General features: G+C 41.1%; 2 protein-coding genes and 1 long non-coding RNA gene across 9 annotated transcripts in view; 1 reads left to right on the plus strand and 2 right to left on the minus strand.

Moving 5' to 3' along the window:
• LOC311517574 overlaps nt 1-2,830 on the minus strand; it is a 26,848-nt gene extending 24,018 nt beyond the window's left edge. Inside the window, exon 1 of the long non-coding RNA XR_014710734.1 lies at nt 1,937-2,830. This is a non-coding gene — a long non-coding RNA (uncharacterized lncRNA). The remainder of the gene's footprint in view (nt 1-1,936) is intronic.
• Nucleotides 1-11,269, plus strand: part of LRRN4 (leucine rich repeat neuronal 4) — an 18,424-nt gene extending 7,155 nt beyond the window's left edge. For both annotated transcript variants that reach the window (XM_084622521.1, XM_084622520.1), the window contains 2 exons: nt 3,564-3,701; nt 4,534-11,269. In XM_084622521.1, the coding sequence (XP_084478647.1) occupies nt 3,564-3,701; nt 4,534-5,839 (1,444 nt within the window). In that variant the 3' untranslated portion in view covers nt 5,840-11,269. The remainder of the gene's footprint in view (nt 1-3,563; nt 3,702-4,533) is intronic.
• The window catches only part of MCM8 (minichromosome maintenance 8 homologous recombination repair factor), a 43,245-nt gene continuing 26,358 nt past the window's right edge, over nt 9,368-26,254 (minus strand). For 4 of the 6 annotated variants that reach the window (XM_084622514.1, XM_084622516.1, XM_084622515.1 and 1 more), the window contains exon 20: nt 23,337-24,686. In XM_084622514.1, the coding sequence (XP_084478640.1) occupies nt 24,594-24,686 (93 nt within the window). In that variant the 3' untranslated portion in view covers nt 23,337-24,593. Of the gene's footprint in view, nt 11,269-13,859; nt 13,952-14,323; nt 14,393-16,262; nt 16,349-17,294; nt 17,425-19,581; nt 19,720-21,435; nt 22,033-23,336; nt 24,687-26,254 lie in introns of those variants that run through there. The other 2 variants (XM_084622518.1, XM_084622519.1) reach the window with 2 other exon arrangements.

The following is a 26,254-nucleotide window of genomic DNA, read 5'->3' on the forward strand; positions in this document are numbered from 1 at the left end:
GCAGACTGGTGATTTAGATTTCACTGAACTCAAAAGGCCAGAATTCCCTCTCAGCTGCACTGACTTCAGCAGAGATACAGGAATGGAACTGAGAATCTGGCCCAAAGTATTCATGACCCTGCAGCTTAATCTCGCCTGGGTTGTGGAAAACCCAATGCCCCCCATTCCCTCGCCTTTGGAGTATTTAGCCTAGACCAGGCCGAAGTGTGTTCAGCAGATGTTATAAGGCTGATGGACTGGAGATTTCTGGAGCGAAATCCCCTGCTAGTGTAAATTGACGCAGCTCCACTGACTTGATGATTTCAAAGTTTTTGAGAATGGGCTTGTCTGCACTGGGGGCTAAACTGGCGCTGCTGTGATCGATGCTGCAGCCATCGATTTGGCAGGCCTGGTGAAGATGCAATAAGTCAATGGGAGAACGCTCTCCTGTTGACTTCAGTACCTCACCTCCCCAAGAGGCAGAAGGTAAGGAGACACTCTCCTGCCGACTGTCAACATAGTGCAGTATAGACACTGCTGTAAGTCGATCTAAGCTACGTCAACTTAACTTATGTATCTTACATAATTTAACTAGCGTAACTTCGATCGACTTACCTTATTAGTGTAGACCAGACCCAAGTAATTCTACTAGGTAGACCCTAGGAAGAGAGATGGGAACAATAAGTGAGACATGCTCAAACCAGGAACTTGAAATATCTATTTAGATTGCAAGTTCTTTGCGGCAGGGACCCCCTCTTTTTGGTCTGTATGTGTAAAGTGCCTAGCACAATGGGGGCCTAGTCTACAACTGGGACTCTTATGCATTACAGTCATACAAATAATAAATAATAATAATAAATACCTGCCTACAGAATTCACTGACTACAAAGACTAAAACAGGAGGATTAACGTACCTGGGATAGGGGATTGTCGAGACCAGAATGGAAATGAAAGGTTAGGATGGCATAAGCAAACACAGTTTGGATAGGATATTCGAGACAGCGGACCAGGATAAGGAGGGTTGACCTAACTGCTGTCATGTTGAAGCTCTGGCAGCTTCTCTCTGCAATGGATGGTGGAGAAGGGAAACACCGTGTTATACCCTTAGCTTTCCTAAGAAGATTTAATTAAAATAATGAAGGTTAATTGTTAAACACTGGATTCAGGGCAGACAGGTGTGAAAGGCAAGTGCCGAGGGGGAGCTGGCTCAAGAGAGGAAGCTGTGGAATGTAATAGTAACGTGTGACACTGCATAAGACTAAGAGCAGGGTCCCCCAAGCGACAGCTTGGAGCCGCTTTGTGTATCCTGTAGATCAGTATCCAAAATTCTCATGCCAGGCATTCGACCAATAGCAAATAGCAAGGAAAACTGCAGTGGGACATGCGATGTTTTAGGGAGAGGGAGAAAGGGAAAGTATTTTCATCGTAAGTTACATCTTCAGGGCACCTTGCAGATGTAACTAACTAACCCTCTCATCATCCCTGTGCGACAGGGAAGTATCATTAGCGCCATTAGCTGTGGAGACGGAAGCATCCTGGGGTAAATTCCTTAACTCACATTGATTTCAAGTTACTTCTGCACTGCCAACCCCACGCCTTCAAAAATCATGAGCTGGGCCCTCCAAAATCAGGAGATTGGCTTAAAAATCACGAGATTGCTTTAAAAAATAGTAAGTGTGGGGGGGGGGGTAGCTCTTTGCTTTGCCTTCTGGTTTTTGAGCTTTTGGGGTTCAATTCGGGTCATGTTTTCAAGTGCTTGTTCCTGCAACCACAGCGGTGAGAAACTTCTGGTGCTGGGGTTTGAGGTAAGAAACACCAAATATGGCGAGACTCGTGATAAAATTCATGAGAGTTGGCAATGCTGGAGCTTGGCCAAAAAGTCAACACTGGGTCACTAGCAGAAGCAGCTGGCTATTGTGTCTACTCCCACAATTCACTAGACTATGTTGGTCTGTACCTCACTGCTGGTGTCCATGGTAACCCGTGTTGCAACAGACCCTCATACCAATCTCGGAAAGTACCAATGTTCCACTGGAATAGCCGCAGTGCTCCATTTATGGATGGTGTACAGGTGTTGTACTGTTTCTTTAAACCTCCATCAGGAAGCCAGGCAGGAGGAGTTCTAGGCAGAAACTGCAATGCAGCAGAGAGAGACAGTAGTTATTGCTTCTTGGAGAATTTCTTGTTCTGTGTTAGGAGAAAGCAACTCTGTGATTCTTTCAGGGAAGGATACAGAGCTAAGGATGTATTTTGCATCACATACCATGGGTTACACAGTTATGAAGTAGTTAATGTAGATAAAGGTGTAACATGAACAGTGAAGGCAATGTACCAGAACAGCAAGTATATTGCAAATAGAGCAGTCAGGACTGATTAGGAAAGGATTTAGAGGATATTGTGGAAAATCCTTTAAGCCACCAGCCAGGAATATGAATGCAGCAGAAAATGAACAAACAGGGCACTGGATTCGTGAACAGAGGACAGACCACAAGTCTAAGTGGTAGTGAACAAAGAAAAGATCAAACTCTGCTCTCAGCTACACTGCTGGATTTGGGTACAGAATTCACGCAGCGCTGGTACAGAAGATGGGCAAAGGCGGCCTCCCTGTTCACAGAACTCAGGTCTAACTCGGAAGGAAAAAGCACAGGACAATTCAGGCACAAGAAGGTGCAGAGACAACAGCAATGTTGCTATCCCCAAGTTCGAAAATCAGGAGTAATGCTTAAAAATCATAGATTGGCTTAAAAATCCAGAGATTTTTAAAACAACAATAAATGTGGGGTGCTTTTCCTTTGCCTTCTGATTTCTGACCCTGTCATGTGCACTCAGGTCACATTTTCAAGCTTTTCTCTGCAACTATGAGGGCTCAAAACTTACCTTTTTTTTTTTTTTTTAAATGAATGCTGAAATTCTCAAATTGTTCCCTGGATTCCAGGAGCTAGAGCTTTCAGAAAAACATCAAATATCATTACACAGCTGGTAACACTGTACCAATGACTAGAGCCCTGCACAGATACAAAATTTGTATCCGCATCTGATCCGCGATCCACAAGCATGGTCTGTGGATATATAGCGGATATCTGCAGATTTGAAGGACTCTACCCATGAGTCAACATAAGGTGGATGGTTGGCATGCAGAAACTGAAGCTATTCCAAAAATGGCGTGAAAGGGTTGAAAGGAGGCTGGAGAGTGAATTAGGAGGACCACAGGGCAGGAGAAGAGGTGTAGGATGAAATGAAAGCCAAGATGAATGCAAGGGTTCAGGGATAAGACAAACTTTACCAAAGCAGAGTTGCTGGGTGCAGGGTTCTTTTCTTTTCCTGCTGCCGTTCCTACTGCATTCTGGTTATGCCTTTAACATAAATTTGCTGCAGAGAATGAATCTAAATTGGGGTGAACGTGATGATACATGAGGGTGATACGTGAGAATTAACTTGGTTTTCCTGCGGGGGGGATTAGTAATCTGCTATGAGCCAGGAACAGATTACTGCCTCCCCAGGGAGCAAAGAAGGTTGCATGTCATCCCTTATGCAGACTCCTTAGCGGACACTTGCTAAAGATTCTCAAAATTTTCATCTCCTAGCTGTAACCTGAGTTCCTTTAATCCTTGGAATATCAACTCATCAGGTAGCATCAGCATCAACCTGTATGGAAATCCTTTAGAGTGCAACTGTGGACTTTCCTGGCTACTTTCTGATCCGAAGAGAGTTGTACTGCAAAGGTAAATGACCTGTCAGCAGCATATTACTCACACAACAGGAATGTAGGAGTCAGTATAAGGATTATCCTGAGCCTGTTTACTTCAATTTTTGCTACAAGTTGTGCATGGATGGTGTAGTTTTCCTGTTGAAATACAAACCCCACCAATATTATTCGGAATCACCATCTGTTCCTCAAGGGACAGACATCTAAAATAAAGTTTCCTTCAAGAATTAAGTATGGACTAATTATATTTGAAAGCAGCACTGTGCTGTTAACACAAGCAGAACTATAAAATAATGGCATCTACTGATAATTTATTCTCTGCCTCCCCCATTAGTACATTACTGCGAGTACAGATAAAATGTAAGCTAGCTCAGTGGCCTTAATGACATTGTGCCCTGGAGATCTGCAGTCAAATTGCGAGCTCTGATTCCTAAGCCAGCAGGGACCAAGAATACTTTGGAAGTAACTACACATCACTCTACACTGCCCCCTGCTGTCAGACTGGGAGAGGCATTACTCAAACATGGTTTTGGCGCGTAATGCTTTGTGTATTGTGCCTTCAACTTCCACTGCACCTTACTGAATCAGACCCGTGGCCTTCCCAGTTGGGGGATACTTGCTGCCCCTTGCAAAATGTATGCAGCCAAGTTGGTCATATGGTGAGGAAAATAAGCCTGAAAGTGCAGAACTGTAGTCAAGACTCTGCTTGGCTTTGGCCCCAGATTTCATGTGAGAGAACAGGTTTCTGATTGGCATTAGCAGCTCACTACCTGATACATTTCATAGATACTGAGGGTGCCATCCTATAACTGTTATGTCATTTCTAATTTGTTTGCTTCATCCTGCAGGGCATCTGACACCATTTGCAACACAGCCCCAGAAGACGGAGAGATGCCTTCATCCTCATCGTCTCTTTCGCTGTTACAACTCTATGACGAATGCCAGGCCAAGAGAAACACCACATTCCCCACATCAAACACTCCTCCTCCCACAGAAGACTCTTCCAACCTTCCCATTATCGATTCCACTACTGTGGCAGCAACGATGGACTCTACTCCATTTGCCGAAGAACTTTACAGCAACTCCTTGGTGCCACGAAACATGGTAAGTATGACGCAAACAGCTCAGATGAAGAATGATCCCACAAGTGTGGACGTTTTTTCCAAATCTACTACCAATCCCACTACTGAAGGAACAGCAGCCACCTCTTCAACAATTCTGGGAAAGCTTTATAGCGACTCCTTAACTCAGCAAAGCACTGTGAGTACAATCAAAACAGATCCATTGAGGAGAAATGCCACAACGACTACTGCTCTGTTCCACCAAGAGGAAACATTCTACGAATCTACTAATAACACTTCCACTGAAGCGACAGGACCAACAGGGACAAACTCTCCTCTTTTTCCTGGCATAGTAAGTCCATCTCAGACAGATCAACGGCCGCAAAACCCCACAAAGGCAAACCCTATTCCAAATCCTACCCATGCTGTAATACAAGTGGATTATGTAGATGACTATTACGATGATGATCAACCAAAGGAAACCACAGTTCAACTGATAATAATCTCTTGTGACTACGACCCCTGCCGCCACCTCCAGAAGCCATGCTCTGAACTTCAGAGGTTGTCCCCATGTCTGTGTCCTGGAGTGTCTGGAGAAGACACTGTTCCGGATCCACCAAGACTCAGAGAAGTATCTGAAATGACAGACACATCAGCACAGATCCACTGGTGTGCCCCCAGTTCAGTCGTTGATACTTATCAGCTTGCATATCACGCAAAAGGCAGCGAGAAGACCCAGACCCTGGTGGGTGAGATCTATCCCACAGCGAGGCAGTACACATTGTACAAACTGTCACCAGACACCACCTATTGGGTGTGCGTGATTGCTTCTAACAAAGCAGGATCGAGCCAGACGATGAGTGAGAAGATTTTGGGCAATCCATGCACCCAGTTTACAACAAAACACAGCTATAAATCCATCTTTGCGGTCTTGTCCCTAGCAAGTGGGGTCTTCCTAATCACCACCATCGTATTGTCTGTGTGCCTGTATCAGAAATGTAAAAAGCCTCACGCTGAGCAATATGGCACACACCTCATCTCTTATAAAAACCCAGCATTTGATTACCCCTTAAAACTGCAGCCATGTAATTAGTCCCAGGTAGCTTTGTCAACATCTTACAGCAACACATCTAAGTGGAATCCAGCTGCTCACTTGGTTAGGAGCTCCTCAGAGGGTTGACTTCATCCCAGTTGTAATTCCAATGAAATTACACCAGGCACACCTGTGGCTCCAAATGCTTTGTTTTGTTACAACGGGACACCACCTGGCCTGTTTCTGAGATCTCTATTTTCCATTTCCAACGATCTGTGTTTGGGGTGAAGTTTCCCTTTTTATTATAATGTAGAATTATTTTCTGGCAGCTGAGTGGGAGGTCCCAATGAGGATGATTTTAAAATGAAGTGGGGGGGGAGGGATGAGGGGGATAGGGGTGGCACAACCTGATGTGGAAAGAGGAAGAGGCATAGTCCTGAAGTTCCTTGGCTATAGTGCTTCTCTAATCTAATCTAACATGATGTTGAAGCACCCAGAAAGCCCTGATAAAAATAATACCTAGCATGTATACAGTGCCTTTCAGAGGTAGATATCAGTGTTTTACAAAGGCACAAGGGTTTATAGATTTTAAAACCAGAAGGGACCAGTATGATCATCTAATCAAGCCTCCTACAAAACAGTGACCACAGAATTTTGTCCCGTCATTCCTGCATCAAGCCCCTAATTTCAGGTGGAAAAACATCTATCATATCACTATCCCCCTTGTACAGATGGGGAAATTACCAAGAGGAATGGCTAGATTTTTTTTTAAAAAAGGTCTTTAGGTGCCTAAAGGCGCCGATAGCTTTTGAAAATCCCTGTAGGCCCCTATCTGCATCATTAAGCACTTAAAGACCATTAAAAAAGATGGCTCAAAGTCCACAGCCCTATTTAGGTGCCTAAATAGCAATGCCCTCTTTATCAGAAAAGCTGTACACACACAAATCCACTTGCACCTTTGAAAATCAGTCTACCTTACTTAGGAGCCTCGCTGTGGATTTAAGAGCCTACCTTTAGGCACCCAGGATTGGAAATGTGGACCTTTGGGTTTTTTGTTTAAATACCTACTCAGCCCCAAACACTTTTCTTGAAAGTGTCACCATCCTGCCTTATTAGTGCATGTCCCTGGGACTAGGTCTACAAAATAGCTGGCTGGGGCAACAGGGGCTCAGTTGGGATTGTACTTGGGTAACTAGACTGAGCCATGCTGCCATGGCCACACTGTTGTTATTAGACTCTAGCAGAGTACACTTGTGTACATTTACCTGAAGTGAACGTTACAGCTGCGGTGTACCTGTACAGGTCTTCCAGCAAAACTAGCGCTCACCAGACTTTTACATCCCTCATAGAAGCAGAAAAAAAGAGCAACAAGAAAAAAAAACCGTCAGTCCTTTATATGCTATAAAGAAACAAAAATGACCACAAGCCCATTTTAAAAAAACTTTTGCAGATCACCTTTAAATAGCCTAGGTAGTGTTTTGTGTGTTAAGATGCTGCGATGCTGGTTTTGCTTCCATCTTATTATTCCACTACAGCATGCTCCTCTCAATACAGAACATACATAGCTGTAAGTGAGGGTTTGTACAGGGGCAAAAGGGCATGAGTGTAAACTCTGAGATTTTTGCAGTTGGAGATGGTTTGAACTCAATAGAAAAATGCAATTGAAAAACAAATGATTGAAAATGAAGGGTGGGAACGCTCTTGCGGTCCTCGATTGAGAGGGGCCACACACCCACAATGCCAGCCAACGCAGTGGGAATGGCAAATGTGCAGCACCACTCAGGATCTAGCCCCTTAAGAACAAGATGTAAAGATTTAATGAATTAAAAAAAAAGTATATTATAAGCTCCTTGGGGCAAGGACAGTCTTTCTGTTCCATGTTTGTACAGCGCCTAGCACAGTGGAGGGTTCTGGTCCATGAATGCGGCTCCGAGGTGCTATCACAATACAAATAATAGAAAGAATATTGTATGGAGTCTCCAAAATGAAAGTAAATGGCTGCATTTATAACATGGGTCTCAATCATTCCACCATCAAAAGAACAAAACAAGCAAGTTAGTACCATGTTAAATGATCAAAGCCTTGGATTGATCTACAAAGTTAGTAGACTAGTGATATTGAGGTTGACTGGGACTGTCATTATTATACTGAGGGAGATAACTGAGTATCAGTGCAACCTAGCGTGGGTAGAGGTTGAGACAAGTCCTTAAAAACTGAGATCCTGTCCACTCCAGTGGACATTTAGGATGAGATTTTCCAAGATACCTAAGGGATTTAGATTCCAATTAATTGAATTTACATAGGAATTGGGCATCTAAATTCACTTAAGAAGCTTTGAAAATCTCAGCCTTAAATCACCCAAGGCCCTGTTCACAAGAGACTGTAGTTATCCTTCTGTCTTGACCAAGTATTTCTCTCCCATGCGTGTTGTTCAGGATTGCAAGTGTTAATTAACAGCCCTTCATCCTAGAGGTGGCTATATATCAGGGGTGCTGTATGAATATAATCTGCGAAGCCCATCTCTTTTGGAGCATACAATAAAGTATCATTTTTATTCTGGTACACTAACATGTGCTCTGATGTCAAGATTGTTGGGTTTTCATTCTGTATCACAAGCATTAATATATTTACTAGTGCCTGCCACCACTTTGGGTCCCAATTTTTTCTCTCCTGCTCCACTCCAGCTGCAGTTAATGCTTGGCACCAATTTTTGATAACTACCCTATGCCTTGGAGAATACCTTTTATACCACTCTGAGTCACTGAGGTCAGTTATCCTCATTAACTTTCCATAAACCAAACCTATATTAAAGGTGACCTGCAAATAGAAAAATAGGGATTGTGCTCTTTTGCATCTATGATATAGAAAGGAAGCATGAATCATAATTTTAATTTTTTCAGGAATCAGCAAAATGGAAAATTTAAAAACCTGCAAACTAAGGTTTTCTACTATCTTTAAAGTTTAATTTTTTTAAATCTGTTCCACACTAACAATTCTTTATAGATTAGGCTGATGTTGGCTCTACTTGTTCCAAAAACATGCAGCATCAAGACCTAAATAACTACTTGTCTGCAGGGAGAGTTTAAACTATTTCCCCCTGTCAATCCAATCTCTCATGAAAAGAGTGAACTTAAAACAAACCCAGGCAGCATTAAACTGTTTTTCACCACCGTGCAACATGGAAATGTAGCCTATAACTGTGCCACTGTAGGGGGTCACTATTTGTTCAGACTCTTCACTTGCAGAATGTACCAATAAGGACAGATTTCACCCTGACAAATACAGCCATTTGAACTCAGTTGCTTTTCAGATGTATGGCCCAAGCTCATTATTTTTGCACAACAATGAGCTGGGATGCAGAGTCGATGATTGTTCTCATGGGTAAGATGGAGTATCATTTCTGTACCTTACCTATGTTTTATTAGAAGCAGTTAATATCCAGAATAAACCAATGAGGACAGAAGGAGCAACTAATGCATATGCTAAAAACAGCCAACAGCTCTGCACTGTTTAACTACTTCATTTAATATAAATACCTTGGACACACAACTCCAAGTAACTGTACAATAAGCTAAGTACAAAGACAAGTCATGAAACGGTGTAGCCATTTTATTCATAAATGTGCTGAGGCACCTGCATGCTGACATGATCCTTCAATAGCCTCAACACTTTGCCATTCCCTACCAGAACAACATATTCAGGTGTACCTCACTATATTTGAGATGGTGGTAATGAACAAAAAAAAGGAATAACCTGAATGGACTTTGTCATCTCTCCATTTTAAAATTGTGTTCCTGAAGAAATACCATACTCCCAATTAACTAAACATGTATATTAAGAAAAAACATTTTATATGATTTGCTTTACATTTATCCTTCCATTGCATATAAGACAGATCTGGACTGCTGTATATGGTGAAAGCTAAGAGACAGGTACTGAATAAAAATTAAACATTGTCTGTGTACCATTTCTATACAAGTTAAAAGATAAAAAATTTAAATGTTTTATATACACACCTACAACTACACCCCCCCAAAATCATTATCTAATAAATTCACTTTTGGTGATAGAGCACCATAGTCCAACTATTTTTCAGTTACTTTACCTCCTGACACCTCAATTCTTTGCTACTACATGCAAAACACACCATATCTGGCGCCAAAGTATTTAATAAGTAGATTTCATTACTGTTAATATGAAATCTCTTGTCTTATACTTTTTGTGGCTATCAGAGTATAAGCAAGGAACAGGCATTTAATTCTGTAACTTTAAATAGTTTTGCCCTATTCTTTGATCACGGGTGGTAAATTGAGATCATAGTAATCCCTGATGAACAACGCAGTCAAAGATATAGGAGAATCATGCACAAAATATGCAGCTTTAACAGTTTCTAATTAATCCAGTGATTTGGAAAAGCATTTAAAATGCCTTGATTTTTCTCAGTTCTATTTACGCTGACATTTCTGCTCCAAGATGATCTCAAAGTGACCAAGCAGGTTTTAAAATAGCACAGCATAGCTCACACAGGAAGTTCAGTGCCTTGGTTTCTCAACCACTACCAAGTAGCAGTACTAGAAACACGCTTCTATTTAAGAACTCGATTTATCTACATCTGTGACACTACACCATGAGCCCTAATGTCACTAGAACCTTCTCTCTGGGGACAGATAGTGATCTTGGTATTTTTACTGAAGAGAATAACTCTGAAATACTGTATGGACTGTATTATTCATATCACAATGAAAATTTAAAAACTTGAGGGAAAAGAGGCTCACTTTGCTGTAGCTCACGAAAGCTTATGCTCAAATAAACTGGTTAGCCTCTAAGGTGCCACAAGTCCTCCTGTTCTTTTTACATTTCTGAAGGTATCATTCCCTAGTGATTTAATGCTTTCCTTTGCAGCAAACTATAATATTTAGTAAATCCTAATAAGTGATTCTGTCTCGTGACAGTATACCACAGTTTGTCTTTATAACTCCATGTGTACTAGATCTGAGAAGAAAAGGGAGCTTCGTCAGCACATTATTAGAATCTAATATACGATCCAATTCTGCATGAAGCATGCAAACTTTAGCTTCTGAAAAGCAATATAAAAAGAGATACAAGATTCAAAATGCAGGACAGCTACTGGTGACTTAAAAGTGCCTTTAAGAACATTGTGATTTTTTTTAACAATTATATTTTTATTTATAACTTTCAAAAATACATTGAAAATTCAATACATTTACAGTACATGATCAGACTTCACTTTTACTTCATATCAGTCCAATTGTGATGACATGGTTTGAATTGAAAAAACTGTCCTAAGGAAAAACAGTGAGTTCTTATTCATAGGCCAGTTATATTGTCCTTTACAGTATAGAAAACAGTGATGTGATGAGATGGTCCTTTCTATAACACTTCATTTGTTGTTTATTACCTGGACTGTTTTCCGACCATAATGATAATAACTGTATGCAGACGTTGCTGTTGTGAAAGCTGTAATGCACCTTTGGGGGGAAAATGGTTAATATAAATTAGTTTCTTTGTGCCTAAATATTTGAATAATGCCCCAAGCTGTATTTTAAATGGTTTCTCTATTCTTTGCTACAATCTGAGTGTGTATATTATGGGACTTCCTATGCTAGTCACAGAGACTGAGGTCAAAGGCTGAAGAAAGTGTGATTAAGAAAATTCTCACCCTCCCCTTCTCATTTTAATGACTAACTTTGATTGTAAACAACAAATATCATATTCAAAACTGAACCTCACTGCAAAGCAAAGCGTATTCACATAAGCAAGCTTCCTTGTTCAATAGTCTGCTTCACCACAGAATTCATCATGTACTGGGCTGAATTCTTAATCCAGTTATACTTGTGACAGAAAAGTGGGGGACGAATCTGGCTCAGTGTATCTGCAGTATGCACAGTGTTCACCAACTTGAGAACTGGCTGACACTACTTCCAAGAGGTTTTTGTTTGCTTGTTTTTAAATATATGCATGACGACTACTAACAAACCCCCGCCCCCCCAAGAAAACAAACTAAAATCAAGATAATAATTCTTGCTTGCTACATCTTAAAATACACATAATGCTACAATTTCAATCAATTGCACTCTGATGATGGCTACACAAGCAACAGTCAAATCTCTATTCTGAAAACTAGTATAATCTAATTTGTTTCTATAGTTCGCTTAGAGGCCATGTGAATGGCCTCTTGTGAGACCTTTTAAAAAAAATCCCGTTAAGTGATATCTACTAGTTCTCCTTTATTCACTGTTCTGTTAACTTTTAAAGAATCCTAATATGTGAGAGCAAAAATGCCTTTTACAGAAGCTATCCCAGTTTGTTTCCATATAATATCAGCTTTTAATAAGTATATTTTTCAAAGTATTTACCTGGTTATTGAAATAAAGGTCTCTAATTCCTCAGAACCTTTTTAAAAATAGGTATACTGGATCTATCAATTCTTTAGTATAGTTCCTAACTAATAGCAGATTGTGTATTTCTATTAACTGCTCAGCCACTTCATTCTTATAGTAAGTTCCTTTAGAATTCATGGAAAAATACCATCTAGTCTGATCACCTGTCGCAATTTAAATTATAAATTTTTTCTAAACATCCTAAATGGACAGTCTCTCACCTTTATACCTGAAAATAGCTGTGACAGACTTGGCAATTTCCTGCAATATCTTTGGGAGATCTTGCTATATTAAGTTTATGTATCGTGGGGCAGGGACTGTATGCAATTTCACAGAGAAGGGAAACCACAGCTCCTCCAGGAACAAAGAACAGTAGGGATGATTAGGCAAATTCACTAAGGTTGTAATACCTCCGGAGAAGTACCACACCACCTAGAAAGGCTCATATACACTAGTTCAAAATGGATTCACCAGAGACCAACTGACAAAGAAAGGACTTTGGGATGACCAGCCTGAGTTTAAACTGACTTAGGGCCTTCTTTCTGATGCAGCAAACTGTCCAAGGGGAGTCCCAATTCTTCCTGGGAAAGCTTGAAAGGCTTTTGGCCTACCGAGGCCCTATAAGATTGATAAGTAACTTTTTATGAGCTTTTAGCATGTGCATAAGGACTATAATTGTTTTTTATGGTTTCTCTGTAATGTTTTCTCTGTAATGCTTTCACCTTAAGAATAAATGTGCTTGCTGCTAAAGAGCTGTGTGGTAACTTGTAACTGCTGGCAATTATACTGTTCGTAAACCTTCGGAGAGAAAACAAAGACACTGGTGTGTTTAGGCAATCTGGCTTGCTGGTAATATCAGAGTACAGAGTACAGGGAACTTTGCAGCCTGGAAAAAAAAAAAAAAAGGATCTCTGCCAAAAAGAGGTGATGGCTGAGGAGCTAAGCACCTAGAGGGGGTTCCCTTGAGGGTCTATGCAGGGAAAATACAGGTGCAGTTCCCCTGAACTGTAACAACAGCTTATCAAGGAAAGACTGATGGAAATAAACCATTGTGTTCTTTTTCTCATAGATTGCACCTATACTCCCTGGTAACCTAGCAGACATGACTGACTCCCTCAAGCATCTTATTTCAGAGATACTTAAAGAACTTCTCTTTTAAAAAGTTATCTGCTCTTCAAATTGGTTAATTTCTACTTTGTTTTACCTGCCATAGTTTGTCCATTTCTACTGGCATCACTTGTGCTGCAATTTTAGCAATGAAACCCTTTTAACTGGAATAAATGCCATAACTTTCCATTTAACAGTATCAGATTTTTCCTGACCTTTCCACACTTATGTATGTATTTTAATTTAGGGATGTGCATACCTTCTGTGATGCCTTCATGCTGATTTGGAAGACTTTAGTTTCTTAACTTTCATCCTTGGGTTTTGACTGGCTTCCTCATGTGTTTAGCTATTTCTCTCATAACAAATTAAGCACTGATATATTGCTTGGTTCTGTTTCAGCCAAAAAGAAAACGTCATCTGGAAGAGTTCAACCATACAAGTCTGTAACCTAATTTAGGCTTACTGAGGCACACCCTTCTGTTCCATGAATTTTACTTTTTAATTCAATCGGAATTGCTAGTTTCTTTATAAGTACATTACAGATATCACAAAAAATAAAAAATGTAACTTACCATAAAATCTGTAGATATATGCTATCTACGTAATCGAAAACAGGAGCCGCTAAAGAAGCTGCCACCAAGATTAGCTGAACTGCTGTGTTCATCTGGTAAAAATTAAATATAAGTTATCGCTGTACTGAAATAGAACTTTACCATATTAATGTCCTTCACATTACTTAAGAGGTTATTAATAACCTTAGCCAATATATGGAAAACCAGGCAAAATACAAGCTTTGAGATATAGTTGCTGCACGTTTAGTTTGTTAATTGGACAACTTATGCGCTTATAATTAAACATGTGCTTTGCTGGATCACACCCAGAGGACTCAGGACTTTGTGGAATAAAGCCCTATATAAGAATTTGTCAGTATTAAGTGCTGCCGAAGAAAGCAGTCCGAAAATTAATAGTGCTTCAGAATGGTGAAGGCTCCTGGATGCTGAAGAAACAGGTATTTATAATAAATGATCACCTTTACCTTGCTGATGAAAGTTGGTTTTAACTGGGCAGTAGCATAACAGGGGTTGAAATATCTACTAAGCGTTCTCTGTGAAAGGAAGATAAAGGTTGTTTATGTTTAATGTGTGTGTTTGAAACAAATCTCCACAAAGAACACACTACAGAAAATCACTCAACACTGGAGAAACAGTTACACTAATCTACTCTTTGATAAAATTGACATTTAAAAAAATTATGTAAAACATTAAACTGAAATATAACAGTACAAGTGAGACAATAAAAGTGTTACTTAATAATTAGTGAAGTGATGGAACCTTGCTTTTATGCCCTGATAATTGATGGATTTCATTTTGTAAAATACTAGTTTATGATCTCCTAAATTTCATAGTCTCATATGTAATGTTGTTCGCAAAAAGAAAAGGAGGACTTGTGGCACTTTAGAGACTAACCAATTTATTTGAGCATAAGCTTTCGTGAGCTACAGCTCACTTCATCAGATGCATTCAGTGGAAAATACAGTGGGGAGATTTATATACACAGAGAACATGAAACAATGGGTGTACCCATACACACTGTAAGGAGAGTGATCACTTAAGATGAGCTATTACCAGCAGGACAGCGGAGGGAGGTGGGTAGAAGAAAACCTTTTGTAGTGATAATCAAGGTGGGCCATTTCCAGCAGTTGACAAGAACGTCTGAGGAACAGTGCGGGGGGAAGGGGGAATAAACATGTGGAAATAGTTTTACTTTTTGTAATGACCCATCCACTCCCAGTCTCTATTCAAGTCTAAGTTAATTGTATCCAGTTTGCAAATTAATTCCAATTCAGCAGTCTCTCGTTGGAGTCTGTAAGCCAGTCCTTGCTTACAGACAGCCCCCCAACCTGAAGCAAATACTCACCAGCAACCAGATACCACACAACAGAACCACTAACCCAGGAACCTATCCTTGCAACAAAGCCCCTTGCCAACTGTGTCCACATATCTATTCAGGGGACACCATCATAGGGCCTAATCACATCAGCCACACAATCAGAGGCTCGTTCACCTGCACATCTACCAATGTGATATATGCCATCATGTGACAACAATGCCCCTCTGCCATGTACACTGGCCAAACTGAACAGTCTCTACGTAAAAGAATAAATGGACACAAATCATATGTCAAGAATTATAACATTCATAAACCAGTCAGAGAACACTTCAATCTCTCTGGTCACTCGATTACAGACCTAAAAGTCGCAATTCATCAACAAAAAAACTTCAACAACAGACTCCACCGAGAGAATTGCTGAATTGGAATTAATTTGCAAACTGGATACAATTAACTTAGGCTTGAATAGAGACTGGGAGTGGATGGGTCATTACACAAAGTAAAACTATTTTCCGATGTTTATCCCCCCCACCCCCCCACTCCCCTTCCTCAGAAGTTCTTGTCAACTGCTGGAAATGGTCCACCTTGATTATCACTACAAAAAAGTCCCCCTCCTCCCCTGCTCTCCTGCTGGTAATAGCTCACCTTACCTGATCACTCTCATTACCATATGTACGGGTACACCCATTGTTTCATGTTCTCTGTGTATATAAATCTCCCCACTGTATTTTCCACTGAATGCATCCGATGAAGTCAGCTGTAGCTCAAAAAAGCTTATGCTCAAATAAATTGGTTAGTCTCTAAGGTGCCACAAGTACTCCTTTTCTTTTTGCGAATACAGACTAACACGGCTGCTACTCTGAAACATGTAATGTCGTTGTTCTCTTCCCAGGTAAATCTTCACTATTTCCCCCTAAGTTTTGGATCAACATCAAACTGCATAACAAAGCTTTGGAAAATATGTTTGTTAAGTAATTGCCGCTTCCTACCCCTGCTAATACACATCCTAACAGAAAACCTACTCAAAGTCCAAAACTATTTGATTTCATGTCCATCCACAATTTGTTTTACAGCCACACACTTACCGGTGGGGACAGTGTTTTGTATCGCACATAAAAAACAGCAGCAATTAGCACTATGTCCCTCAAAATGATCAAAGTAGTCAGTGGAACTGAAAAACAAATCAACAAAATATAGTTATAGAAGAAATAGTCAGGATTTGAAAAATTTGATTTAAACAGGTTTTTAGCGGCAGATAGACAAAGTCCACCATGATACACCACCACTACATGTTCACACGTGCAATCCCCATTAACACAAAGAAAATACAAACCATTTGTCTTTTCCATCTAAATAAAAAGCAACGCAAATTTAAGGAGGGAGGGTAGGGGGCAAAAATCTATGATTTAGCATTCAGTGGCAACATCTAATGGTATCAGAAGAGCATTACATTATCCTGCAGCGCTTCCTACAACCAGCACCTTTCCTGCACAGTCAGACCCATGCAGATGGCAGAGGTGAACTGGTTCCCCTGTTGTCCGTTGAGAGAAACACATCCACCTTCCAGAAACATCATCTATTTTCAATAACTGCCAGTAAGCATGAACTCCAGAGCAGCCAAGACAAATCTGAATTAATTGGCAAGGGTGGCCCCAATCATCCCATTTCAGATTGGAAAACTGGAGTCTAGCATAGAGATTGATAAAGTGAGAAATGTCAGTCTCAGAACAGTGGTTTGATGTAGTTGTGTATGACGTATGTTTTCTTTTAAAATGTGAGTTCTATGAGTGGAAAGTGCAATAAAAGTATTCTTTGTTAAAAACAGAGCAAACTACTGCTGAAGCTGAACCTAGTGACAAAAGTTGTTCAAGTGCTCAACAGCACAACAGAATTAAAAGTAAGTCAGAATTTTATGATTTTATATTTGAATAAAGTTCTTTAAACTTTCTTTTAAACAGACAACAGTAAAACCCAATTGACAAAACTGTTGTAAGCTAAAACTAGTTTTCCTCATTGACAACGTAAGAAGTGTCTTCTTTCATTAAGTTCACTTCTCCATACTATTTAGTACTAACTTATGAAAAAAATATAAATACATGAATTTAACATGATCTTACCTGGAATAAGACTTGCACAAGTGAGGCTGACATACAGGACACTGATAAGAATTTTATCAGCTAGCGGGTCAAGGGCACTTCCCAAAGCAGATTTCTGACTGGCCCAGTTTCGTGCAATAAACCCATCCAACTATAAATATAAGTTTAATATGTGAACGTTTGATAGCTAGAAAAAAAAATCAGCATCTACTACTGTTACCAGGATATGTGATAAGCAGTATGAATATAATGTAGGTAATTAAAAAGATATACAGTATTATCAGAAGGGCTGTAAAGCGATTACAAAAATTTACTCGCGATTATTCATGCTGTTAAACAATAGAATACCAGTTATTTAAGTATTTTTGGATGCTTTTCTACATTTTCAAATATATTGATTTCAGTTACAACACAGAATACAAAGTATACAGTGCTCACTTTATTTTTAATTACAAATATTCGCCCTGTAAAAAGCAAGAAATACTATTTTTCAATTCACCTAATACAAGTATTGTAATGCAATCTCTTTATCATGAAAGTTGAACTTACAAATGTAAAATTATGTAAGAAAAAAACCCTGCATTCAAAAATAAAAATGTAAAACTGTACAGCCTACAAGTCCACTCAGTCCTACTTCTTGTTTAGCCAGTCGCTCAGACAAACAAGTTTATTTACATTTGCAGGAGATACTGCTGCCCACTTCTTGTTTACAATGTTACCTGAAAGCAAGAAAAGGCATTCGCATGGCACTATTGTAGCCGGCATTGCAAGATACTTATATACCAAATGCGCTAAAGATTCCTATGTCCCTTCATGCTTCAACCACCATGCCAGAGGATGTGTCCATGCTGATGATGGGTTCTGCTCGATAATGATCCAAAGCGGTGCAGACTGATGCATGTTCATTTTCATCATCTGAGTCAGATGCCACCAGCAAAAGACTGATTTTCTCTTTTGGTGGTTTGGGTTCCGTAGTTTCCGCATCAGATTGTTGCTCTTTTAAGACTTCTGAAACCATGCTCACCTCATGCCTCTCAGATTTTGGAAGGCACTTCAGATTCTTGGGTCAAGTGCTGCAGCTATCTTTAGAAAACTCACATTAGTACCTTATTTGCCTTTTGTCAAATTTGCAGTAAAAGTGTTCTTAAAATGAACAACATGTGCAGGGTCATCATCCCAGATTGCTATAACATGAAATATATGGCAGAATGAAGATAAAACAGAGCAGGAGACACACATTTCTCCCCCAAGGAGTTCAGTTACAAATTTAATTAATGCTTTTTTTTAAAATGAGCATCATCAGCATGGAAGCGTGTCCTCTGGAATGGTGGCTGAAATCAATACATTTGAAAATGTAGAAAAGCATTCAAAAGTATTTAATAAATTTCAGTTGGTATTCTATTGTTTAACAGTGCGATTAAAACTGTGATTGTGGTTAATTTTTTAATTGTGATTAATTTTTTGAGTTAACCACATGAGTTAACTGTGATTAATCGACAGCCCTAATTATCAGTCAACTTTGTTGGAACCGTGGTTCCCAAACTTGTTCCGCCGCTTCTGCAGGGAAAGCCCCTGGCAGGCTGGGCCGGTTTGTTTACCTGTTGCATCCGCAGGTTCGGCCGATCGCGGCTCCCAGTGGCCGTGGTTCACTGCTCCAGGCCAGCAGCTCCCATTGGCCTGGAGTAGCGAACCACGGCCACTGGGAGCCGCGATCGGCCGAACCTGCGGACGCGGCAGGTAAACAAACCGGCCCGGCCTGCCAGGGGCTTTCCCTGCACAAGCGGCGGAACAAGTTTGGGAACCACTGTGTTAGAAGATACAAATAACGTATTGAACACTTTCCATCTGACTACTCAGATTCTAGTCTAGAAGCTTGCGAGCACATCCTAATTCCAGGAAATTCATGGAGCACCTGATTGTCAGAAACATTGCTAATCTGCATACATGATTACCTCTTCTGGATGCAGAAATTCTTAATCTGCATTTGCAAGCAGACAGTTGCTTGCAATAAATACAGTTTATACACAACTCACTGGGGGATTCTCAGTTACCTGTTTAGGGAATCTTTAAGGCTGTTTTGCACCAACAGAGCAGCACAAAGCAGCCTTAATGAGTGGTAGAATCTGGGCCTGTCTTGTCATCATGGCTTTCTCAGGCATTTCTACAAAATAATTAGCATACTAGCTGATCTCATTTTACTGACTTAAATTTTAAGAGAATTAGTAAACTGTTTATACATTATGCAGTAAGTGTGATTTTAAATTAAAAAACAACAAAATACATTTCAAAACTGTGTTATGCAACATACCAAGTCTGTTATCCCAGCCAAAGCAAAAACACCCAATGCAATGTTGAAATTTTCTTCAACAATCAAATAACCCAAAACTGGAGCCAAACCAATTCTTGCCAGAGAAAGTATATTTGGGATTGTCCATGGGTTTTCATACTGGAAAATAAGAAAATTAAAAAAAAAAAAAAAAAAAAGAAATCAGTCAAGCCTGCATGTGATTTGAATATTCACAGTAAATTCACATTTGACTGAAACCTGGATTGCCAGAATGCCTTGAAATTCTGGGAAATAAACCTCTTGACCAGACCTGAACCTATAACCAAGACAAGAAGGGGAGCCTGAACAGCTCCAATACCACGTGCCATTTTATTCTGATACTTGACCACCAATGAACAACCAATTTTTTTTTTAAATAAAAGAACAATTTGTATTCAAACATGCAAAATGCATCTTGGTAAGTTTGCTAGAAAACAAAACTTTCAAAATTTATAATGCTCTTTATTAGAATTTTTTATTTCATAAAACTGAGCTATCATTAGCTCCAAATGTTGTGACAATTTAGTTTTAAACGATAACTCGCCCTCACATATAAATCAATATGAATGAATTAGTAGAATTATACAAGCTTTGTATCTTTAAAAGTAGACTGAGTTGGTTTCATGTTAGCACCTCCAGCTTCAACCTTAGTATGAAAAACTAAGCGCAGGTGAGCAGCGAACAGCTGCCCAAGGAATGGGGAACGTTTGGGACAGGACTGAAATATATGCAAACAAATAAACACTGTAATGGATGCATCTGCAAAGGAACTGATTAAGCTGTAAATACAGACTATGAAAGAGGGGAACCAAAACTGTTTATTCCATAAATATAAAACACAGGACACACAATTATCATGAATATAGAACAGACCTGGCATAAAAGATAGGAGGAACCTACTGTGTTGGGGGTGCCTGGTAAGATAATAAATCAAGTGCACCAAACCTGGAAAATTTAACATGCATGAAGTCAAGTAAGGAAAAGAACGGCATAGGAGACTTGAGATAAAAAGCTAACGAGTATGGCTTACAGGAAAGGGAGATGGGAATATCTTACATTTCCAGAGAATACGTTAGCCAATGTAACTGAGTACTCAGTGAACCTGTCTAGATGGGCTTTGGCAGAACTGCAGATTAGGTACCTCATGCAAACTGATCCTTTTGTATGAATCTCATTTTGCTAAACTCTAAACCTCGGGCTGCTCGGGAATCCCCCACCGCTGGGGCCGGCAAGCTGTGACTTCACTAGGGAAAGGGGTGTGCTCTCAAGTTAACTGTGATGTGAAATCCTAGTCAAGACAAGGCAGTTTGTCCTTTTCATGTGACTTCGCAGGCAGAGATGGGGGAAGCATCAGGTTGTTTCCCCACTCAAGCTGCTCTCTTGCGCGACGACTCACGCCTCGCCTAGGACTGTATCTGGAGCGAAGAGCAGAGGGCGGACGCGATCCAGAGGCCATGCTGGCGCGTGCCCTGGCCTGCCTAGCCCCGGGCGCCGGAGACACCCGCTAGCAGGCCCCGGACGAGTGACCCCGGTGCGCGGTTGGCCGCGGCCGCGCTCACGCAGCGCCCGGCCACGCGGACCCGTCCGCACAAGAGGGACTCGGGGCCTCCTCGCAGCCCAGGCTGCGGCGGCTGAGGAGCCAGGCGGGCGCCGCAGGGGGGATCCAGCGGGGGCAGCTCGGTGACGAGGCGGACACGGTGGGAGGCTCCTTCCCCGGGCAGGGGGCTGTGGCTGGCGGGGCGGCCGCGGGAGAGGGCAGCGGGCCGGGCGGAGGCGACTGCGTGGCGCGGGGTGGGAGCAGAGGGGGCCGGCGGGGCCTTCTTCGCAAGCACGTACCAGCTCCGAGTAGCCGCTGGCGGCTCCTCGGCCCCTCCGCGCCGCGTCCCGCGGCGGGCCCGCCTCACCGTCGCTGCGCCGCCGCGGCTGGGGGCTCTCCCCGCCGGCGGGGACCGGGCCCCGGCCGCCGGGGCGCGGGGAGCCGCTCGCGAGCCGCTCCGGGGAGAGCGGGGCCGGGGAGGGCGCGCGCAGCAGCAGCCGCCGCGACTCCCGCCTCGCGCCGGGGGAGGAGGAGGGGGAGGAGGAGGGCGAGGGCGGCGGCGCCCGCGGCGCGAGGCCGCTCAGCGGGGGGGCCCCCAGCGCGAGGCAGAAGCCGCGGCGGCTGTTTACGCCTCCGGTCGCCCGGGACCGGCTCGCGAGCGGCCTCGCGCCGCTGCCCCGCAGGGGCCGGCTCGCGCCTTTCAGGAGCCCCCAGGAGCATCTGCCCAGCCAAGCGGTGGCCAACATGGCGGCGTCCACCCCCTCCCCCCGTAAGGGCGCTGGGCGCACTTCAGCCCTGCCAGACGAAGGGGAGGGGGCAGCCACCCCTCAGCCTCCGTTCACCGGACAGATGTGTGCCTGAAGGCGTTGGGGGTGGGTTTGCGACTTTTGCGACCGCTGCCATGGTGCTTTACGGCAACCATCTCTCCGCTCCCTCGCCCGCCCCGCCCCGGCCTTTACAGGCGTGCGCACGCGCCTGGGGTCCCTGCGGCTCCTCCCCCGCAGGAGCGAGCCGGGGGCACGGCGGGATCGGGGGCTGCGGGGCCCTGCCGCCCTTCCTCAGCCCCCGGGGGCGCGGCCCGGCCCGGCCCCGGCTGTTCCGTGGCTGCGTCCTACCAGCTGTATTTGAAACTCACTGCCCCTTAAAGAGTGAATGTACCTATCAGGGCCCTGCCGTTACTTCTTAAGACAAAAACATGCAAACAGAGGAGGTGTCTCGCTCTTCAAGGCGGTATATGGGGTCCGGTACATGCAAGGGCTTTGATAGTGAAGCAATGGGGAGTAACTTACGATGTTTAAAAAAAAAAAAAAAAACCTTTAAGTGCCACACTAGCCTTTTCATGGGGAAAAGCCTGAGGTTGGGAGGCCCAAGAAAAATTACAAGAATGCAATCCAAACCTAAGTGATGTCAATTATACTGGCTGGTGACGGCAGGGGACTTTAGATCAAATCTTTAATGAACTCATGGTTACTGGTTTTGTCCCTTCGTTAACTATTCCACATTTGATAAAATCCGTTTCTGAATTACAGTAGGGACAATTCGCTCATAGGGTAGGCTACAGAAGAGTTACAGTACATTGAGGTTAGCTGCTACAGTAAGTAGCATCTCTAAAAATAAAAAACAAAACAAAAATCACAATATGGAAAACTGGAAAAGAGAATTTTGCAGTTTTTTGAGCTGATTCATTATACAGACCCAGAAAATATTTAAGGTATTTGGTAACTGAAGATTAAATATGGCTTCAGTCAAATCTTGAACTAGATAGTCAATGCAGTAGTCATGCTGCACAAGGATTCTTTAGTACTAGGGAACTGCCATACACAATAAATAGAAAATCAGAACAATCAGGATTTCTAGTTTTAGATTCAAGCAAATAAAATGTCATAAAAACACGTTGGTATTTTGTTTTTTAAATGAAGAGCTTTAACTTAAAATTACCCCTCATTTGTCTTTTTGATGTTAGGTCATGATCCTAAGAAGGGTTCTTAATGGACAGTCCTTACACCTACAAATAATTCCATTGATTTCCCATGGTAGTAAAGGAACTGCTCAGCTGGGTCCCTTTGCAGGATTGGGGCTTTAAGTTGTTTGCTGGTGAGGGGATCCTAAATCTTTCTTTCAAACTGGGATTTCATCTCAAGGCACAAAACTTCAGAGGCACAAGACTTTTCTTTAAACATAAGTTGAGGAAAGTTTATTGAATTTGTTTAAAAACCAATGCTTCCTCTTAAATAAGTAATAATCTGCCTCAAAACAAAGATGGAAAAGATCAGAAACAAAGTCTTAAAACAGAAAGCCTTCATATTCACATCTTTCTGATAAAATCTTAATCATCTTCGTAGTGACCTCAATATGTAACATTTCAGACATGTTCCCCATCTTGCATTTGTATTATGGGAAGAGGAATTACTTTAGGAAAAAACTGGATTAGCAGGCATCAAAGCAGCAGATCTTATATATACACATATATTACCTCCCTTTTGTGGGATGTCCTTGTTTAAGTCAGTTTAACAAACATCAGGAATACTACAAATTAATGCACAAAATGTATATTATATTTATGACAAAATTGCTTTAAATTTCTATGCTATTAAGTATTTAATGTCACTTGTTGACTGAATCCCAAATTTGTCTTTAATATAGATTTTAATGTATATTAAATGCATTCTATTTCACTTCTATATTTAATATGCACAACTAGAGTTTGATTTTTTCATACTGACATTTTAAATAAAATCTCAAGTACTGTATATAGCTCTTTAAAATAGTAAGCTGCAAAAGTGAAACTTTAAATAAACAAATTAATTTCTTTCAGTTAACTACCACGTTCCTTAAAACTATACACTGCATGGAGCCTCAGCATGAAAACTACCAATTTCTTGAAAACATTTCAAAATAGTGCTAAAGCTATTTAATTGATTTCATTACACTACTAAAATCTGGGTTACTCTCAAATCTTTTCAATATTACCATTTCTGATTGAGAAAATACTTTCTGTAACATTTCTATTCATTTTTAAGTAACACCAGGCATCTTAAGTTATTTGAACTGAAAGTAAAATCTATGATTGTCTTTTGATAGGATGAATGTAAATACCCATTCTCCTCTTGCTATTATCTTTGATGATGGAGAGCCTCATCTCAAATAACTCTTATTTGAACTACAGTACTTCCAAATGGCAGCATGAAATATCACCTTCTCTGAGAACACTTCTGGAAGTAAATATGGTAGTGTCCCTCATTCCTGAAAGTATTGCTTTTAAAAGGGCAGTTCTTCTGGGAGTGTCATGTCTCCGCTAATAGAAGCTTCGGACATCTGTAACATTTATTTAGGAATATCCATAGTAGACTGCAGGTTATATGGTAATGGACTCCTGGTGCAACATGTCCACCAGTTATTCCATTTAAAATATGATTACTGTGCCTCAAGAACATTTGCTTTCATTGTGGTGGTTCCTTCACATAGTTTGAAGCTGATAAACTCTTGGACCTTTTTTCAAAAGATAACCCTGGTCATTTAAAGAGCCAACAAAGCTTTCAAAATCAGATACCTGGAAGAAAAATAAAGAGTGAAATACATTTATTAAGTGTGAAAAATAATATTTATTATGTCTGATGTAAAGCAAGGTATGTTGCAATTCTTTTAAACATTTTAAAATTAATTATAGAAAGGAAATTAGTGTGAAGGGTTTAACTTCCGCCACAAACCTTTGGATCACTTGAAGGCTAAGTAAAAGTTGACTTATCTTTCCTTGCTTTCTTTCACCTCACTAAAAAAAATGTACAGTTTACAAACATCAACATCGAAAATGCTCCTGGTTTTGCCATATGGAAAATTAGTGAAATATACCTAAATCAAAGTTTCATGACATTTCATCTGCTGAGGGAGTTTTCTGGAAGAAAAAGTGTTTCAAAAGGGGAGGAAGTGTGGGGTTGGGGGGGGGGGGGAGACACAAAAAATCACCACAACAAAAAATATGAAAATCTTTTGCCAAACAAACAAACACAAAAGCTCTTGGGAGAAATCCCAGCCCCTCTGAAATCAGTGACAAAACTCCCATTGACTTCAAGTGGGGTCAGGATTTCACCATAGGTCTTTATGCTATGAAAAGAGGTAGAATTTAGGGTGTGGCAAAACATTTTACACATACAGTGAAAACAGTAAATTGTAATTTTTCTTTAGTTTCACAAAAAGATAAAGAGAGGAGGGGTGACATGTTTGTGAGTTTTGAAAAGGATTCTGAGCCTTTCACCCCTAGGATACTGGTTTAGAGTGGAAATAGTCACCAAATGACAGATTGGTGACCCATGTAAAAGGAATTGGTAATCACAATTGGACAGGTTATCCACAACATTTAACCTGATAAGCAGCCTCAAGAGAGAGGGCTTGGAGATTGAAGCTACTATCTCATCCCTAGAGGAGGGCTGACGTAGGCGAAGAACAATATCACTGCCCACATTATAATCGTTCTATAGATAGAGAAATTCAGTTTCCAGCACTTTTCACAAGCACCGAAATCTTTTTTGAAAAGATTTAAAAGGTCACTTTTCACTGGATGTTCCAGGTATTCCACCATGAAGTGAAATGCAGAATTAGCTGGCAGTTATTTTCACTTGAGAAAATCAAATGTGTATAAGGTGAGTTGAAGATCACAAGATATGTTGTACTTGCTGCCTTATGTGTTTTTGATATGCTTCTCATCTGATTAGCAGTACTTTCATATTAGGAAAGTTTGGAACAAGAATGAAAACATACAGACATCAGAAGGAAGACCAGAACAGAAACACAAGAACAACATTTTCAATATGGCAGGCACAACTTTGGAGCATAAATTGGAGTGTGAGCATAAGGATTATTAATAAAGAATTATTTGCATTATTATAGTGCCCAGGGGTCCCAGATATGGACCCCATTGTGCTAGGATCTATACAAACACAGATCAAAAAATAGTTCTGGAGCCAGCAGAAGCAAAACATTCTGGGACCAACTTGTCCTTGGCAAAAAACGTCAGAGACAAACCTTAATAATAGCAGCAAAGTTAGTGCTTGTTGATGCAAGAGGTGTAGTTAGCAAGGCTAGTGACATTAGAAACTTTACAATGGAAATGTCTCCACGACA

The sequence above is a fragment of the Lepidochelys olivacea genome (assembly GCF_965140295.1).
Source record: "Lepidochelys olivacea isolate rLepOli2 genome assembly, chromosome: 3".
In the NCBI taxonomy this organism is placed as follows: domain Eukaryota; kingdom Metazoa; phylum Chordata; order Testudines; family Cheloniidae; genus Lepidochelys; species Lepidochelys olivacea.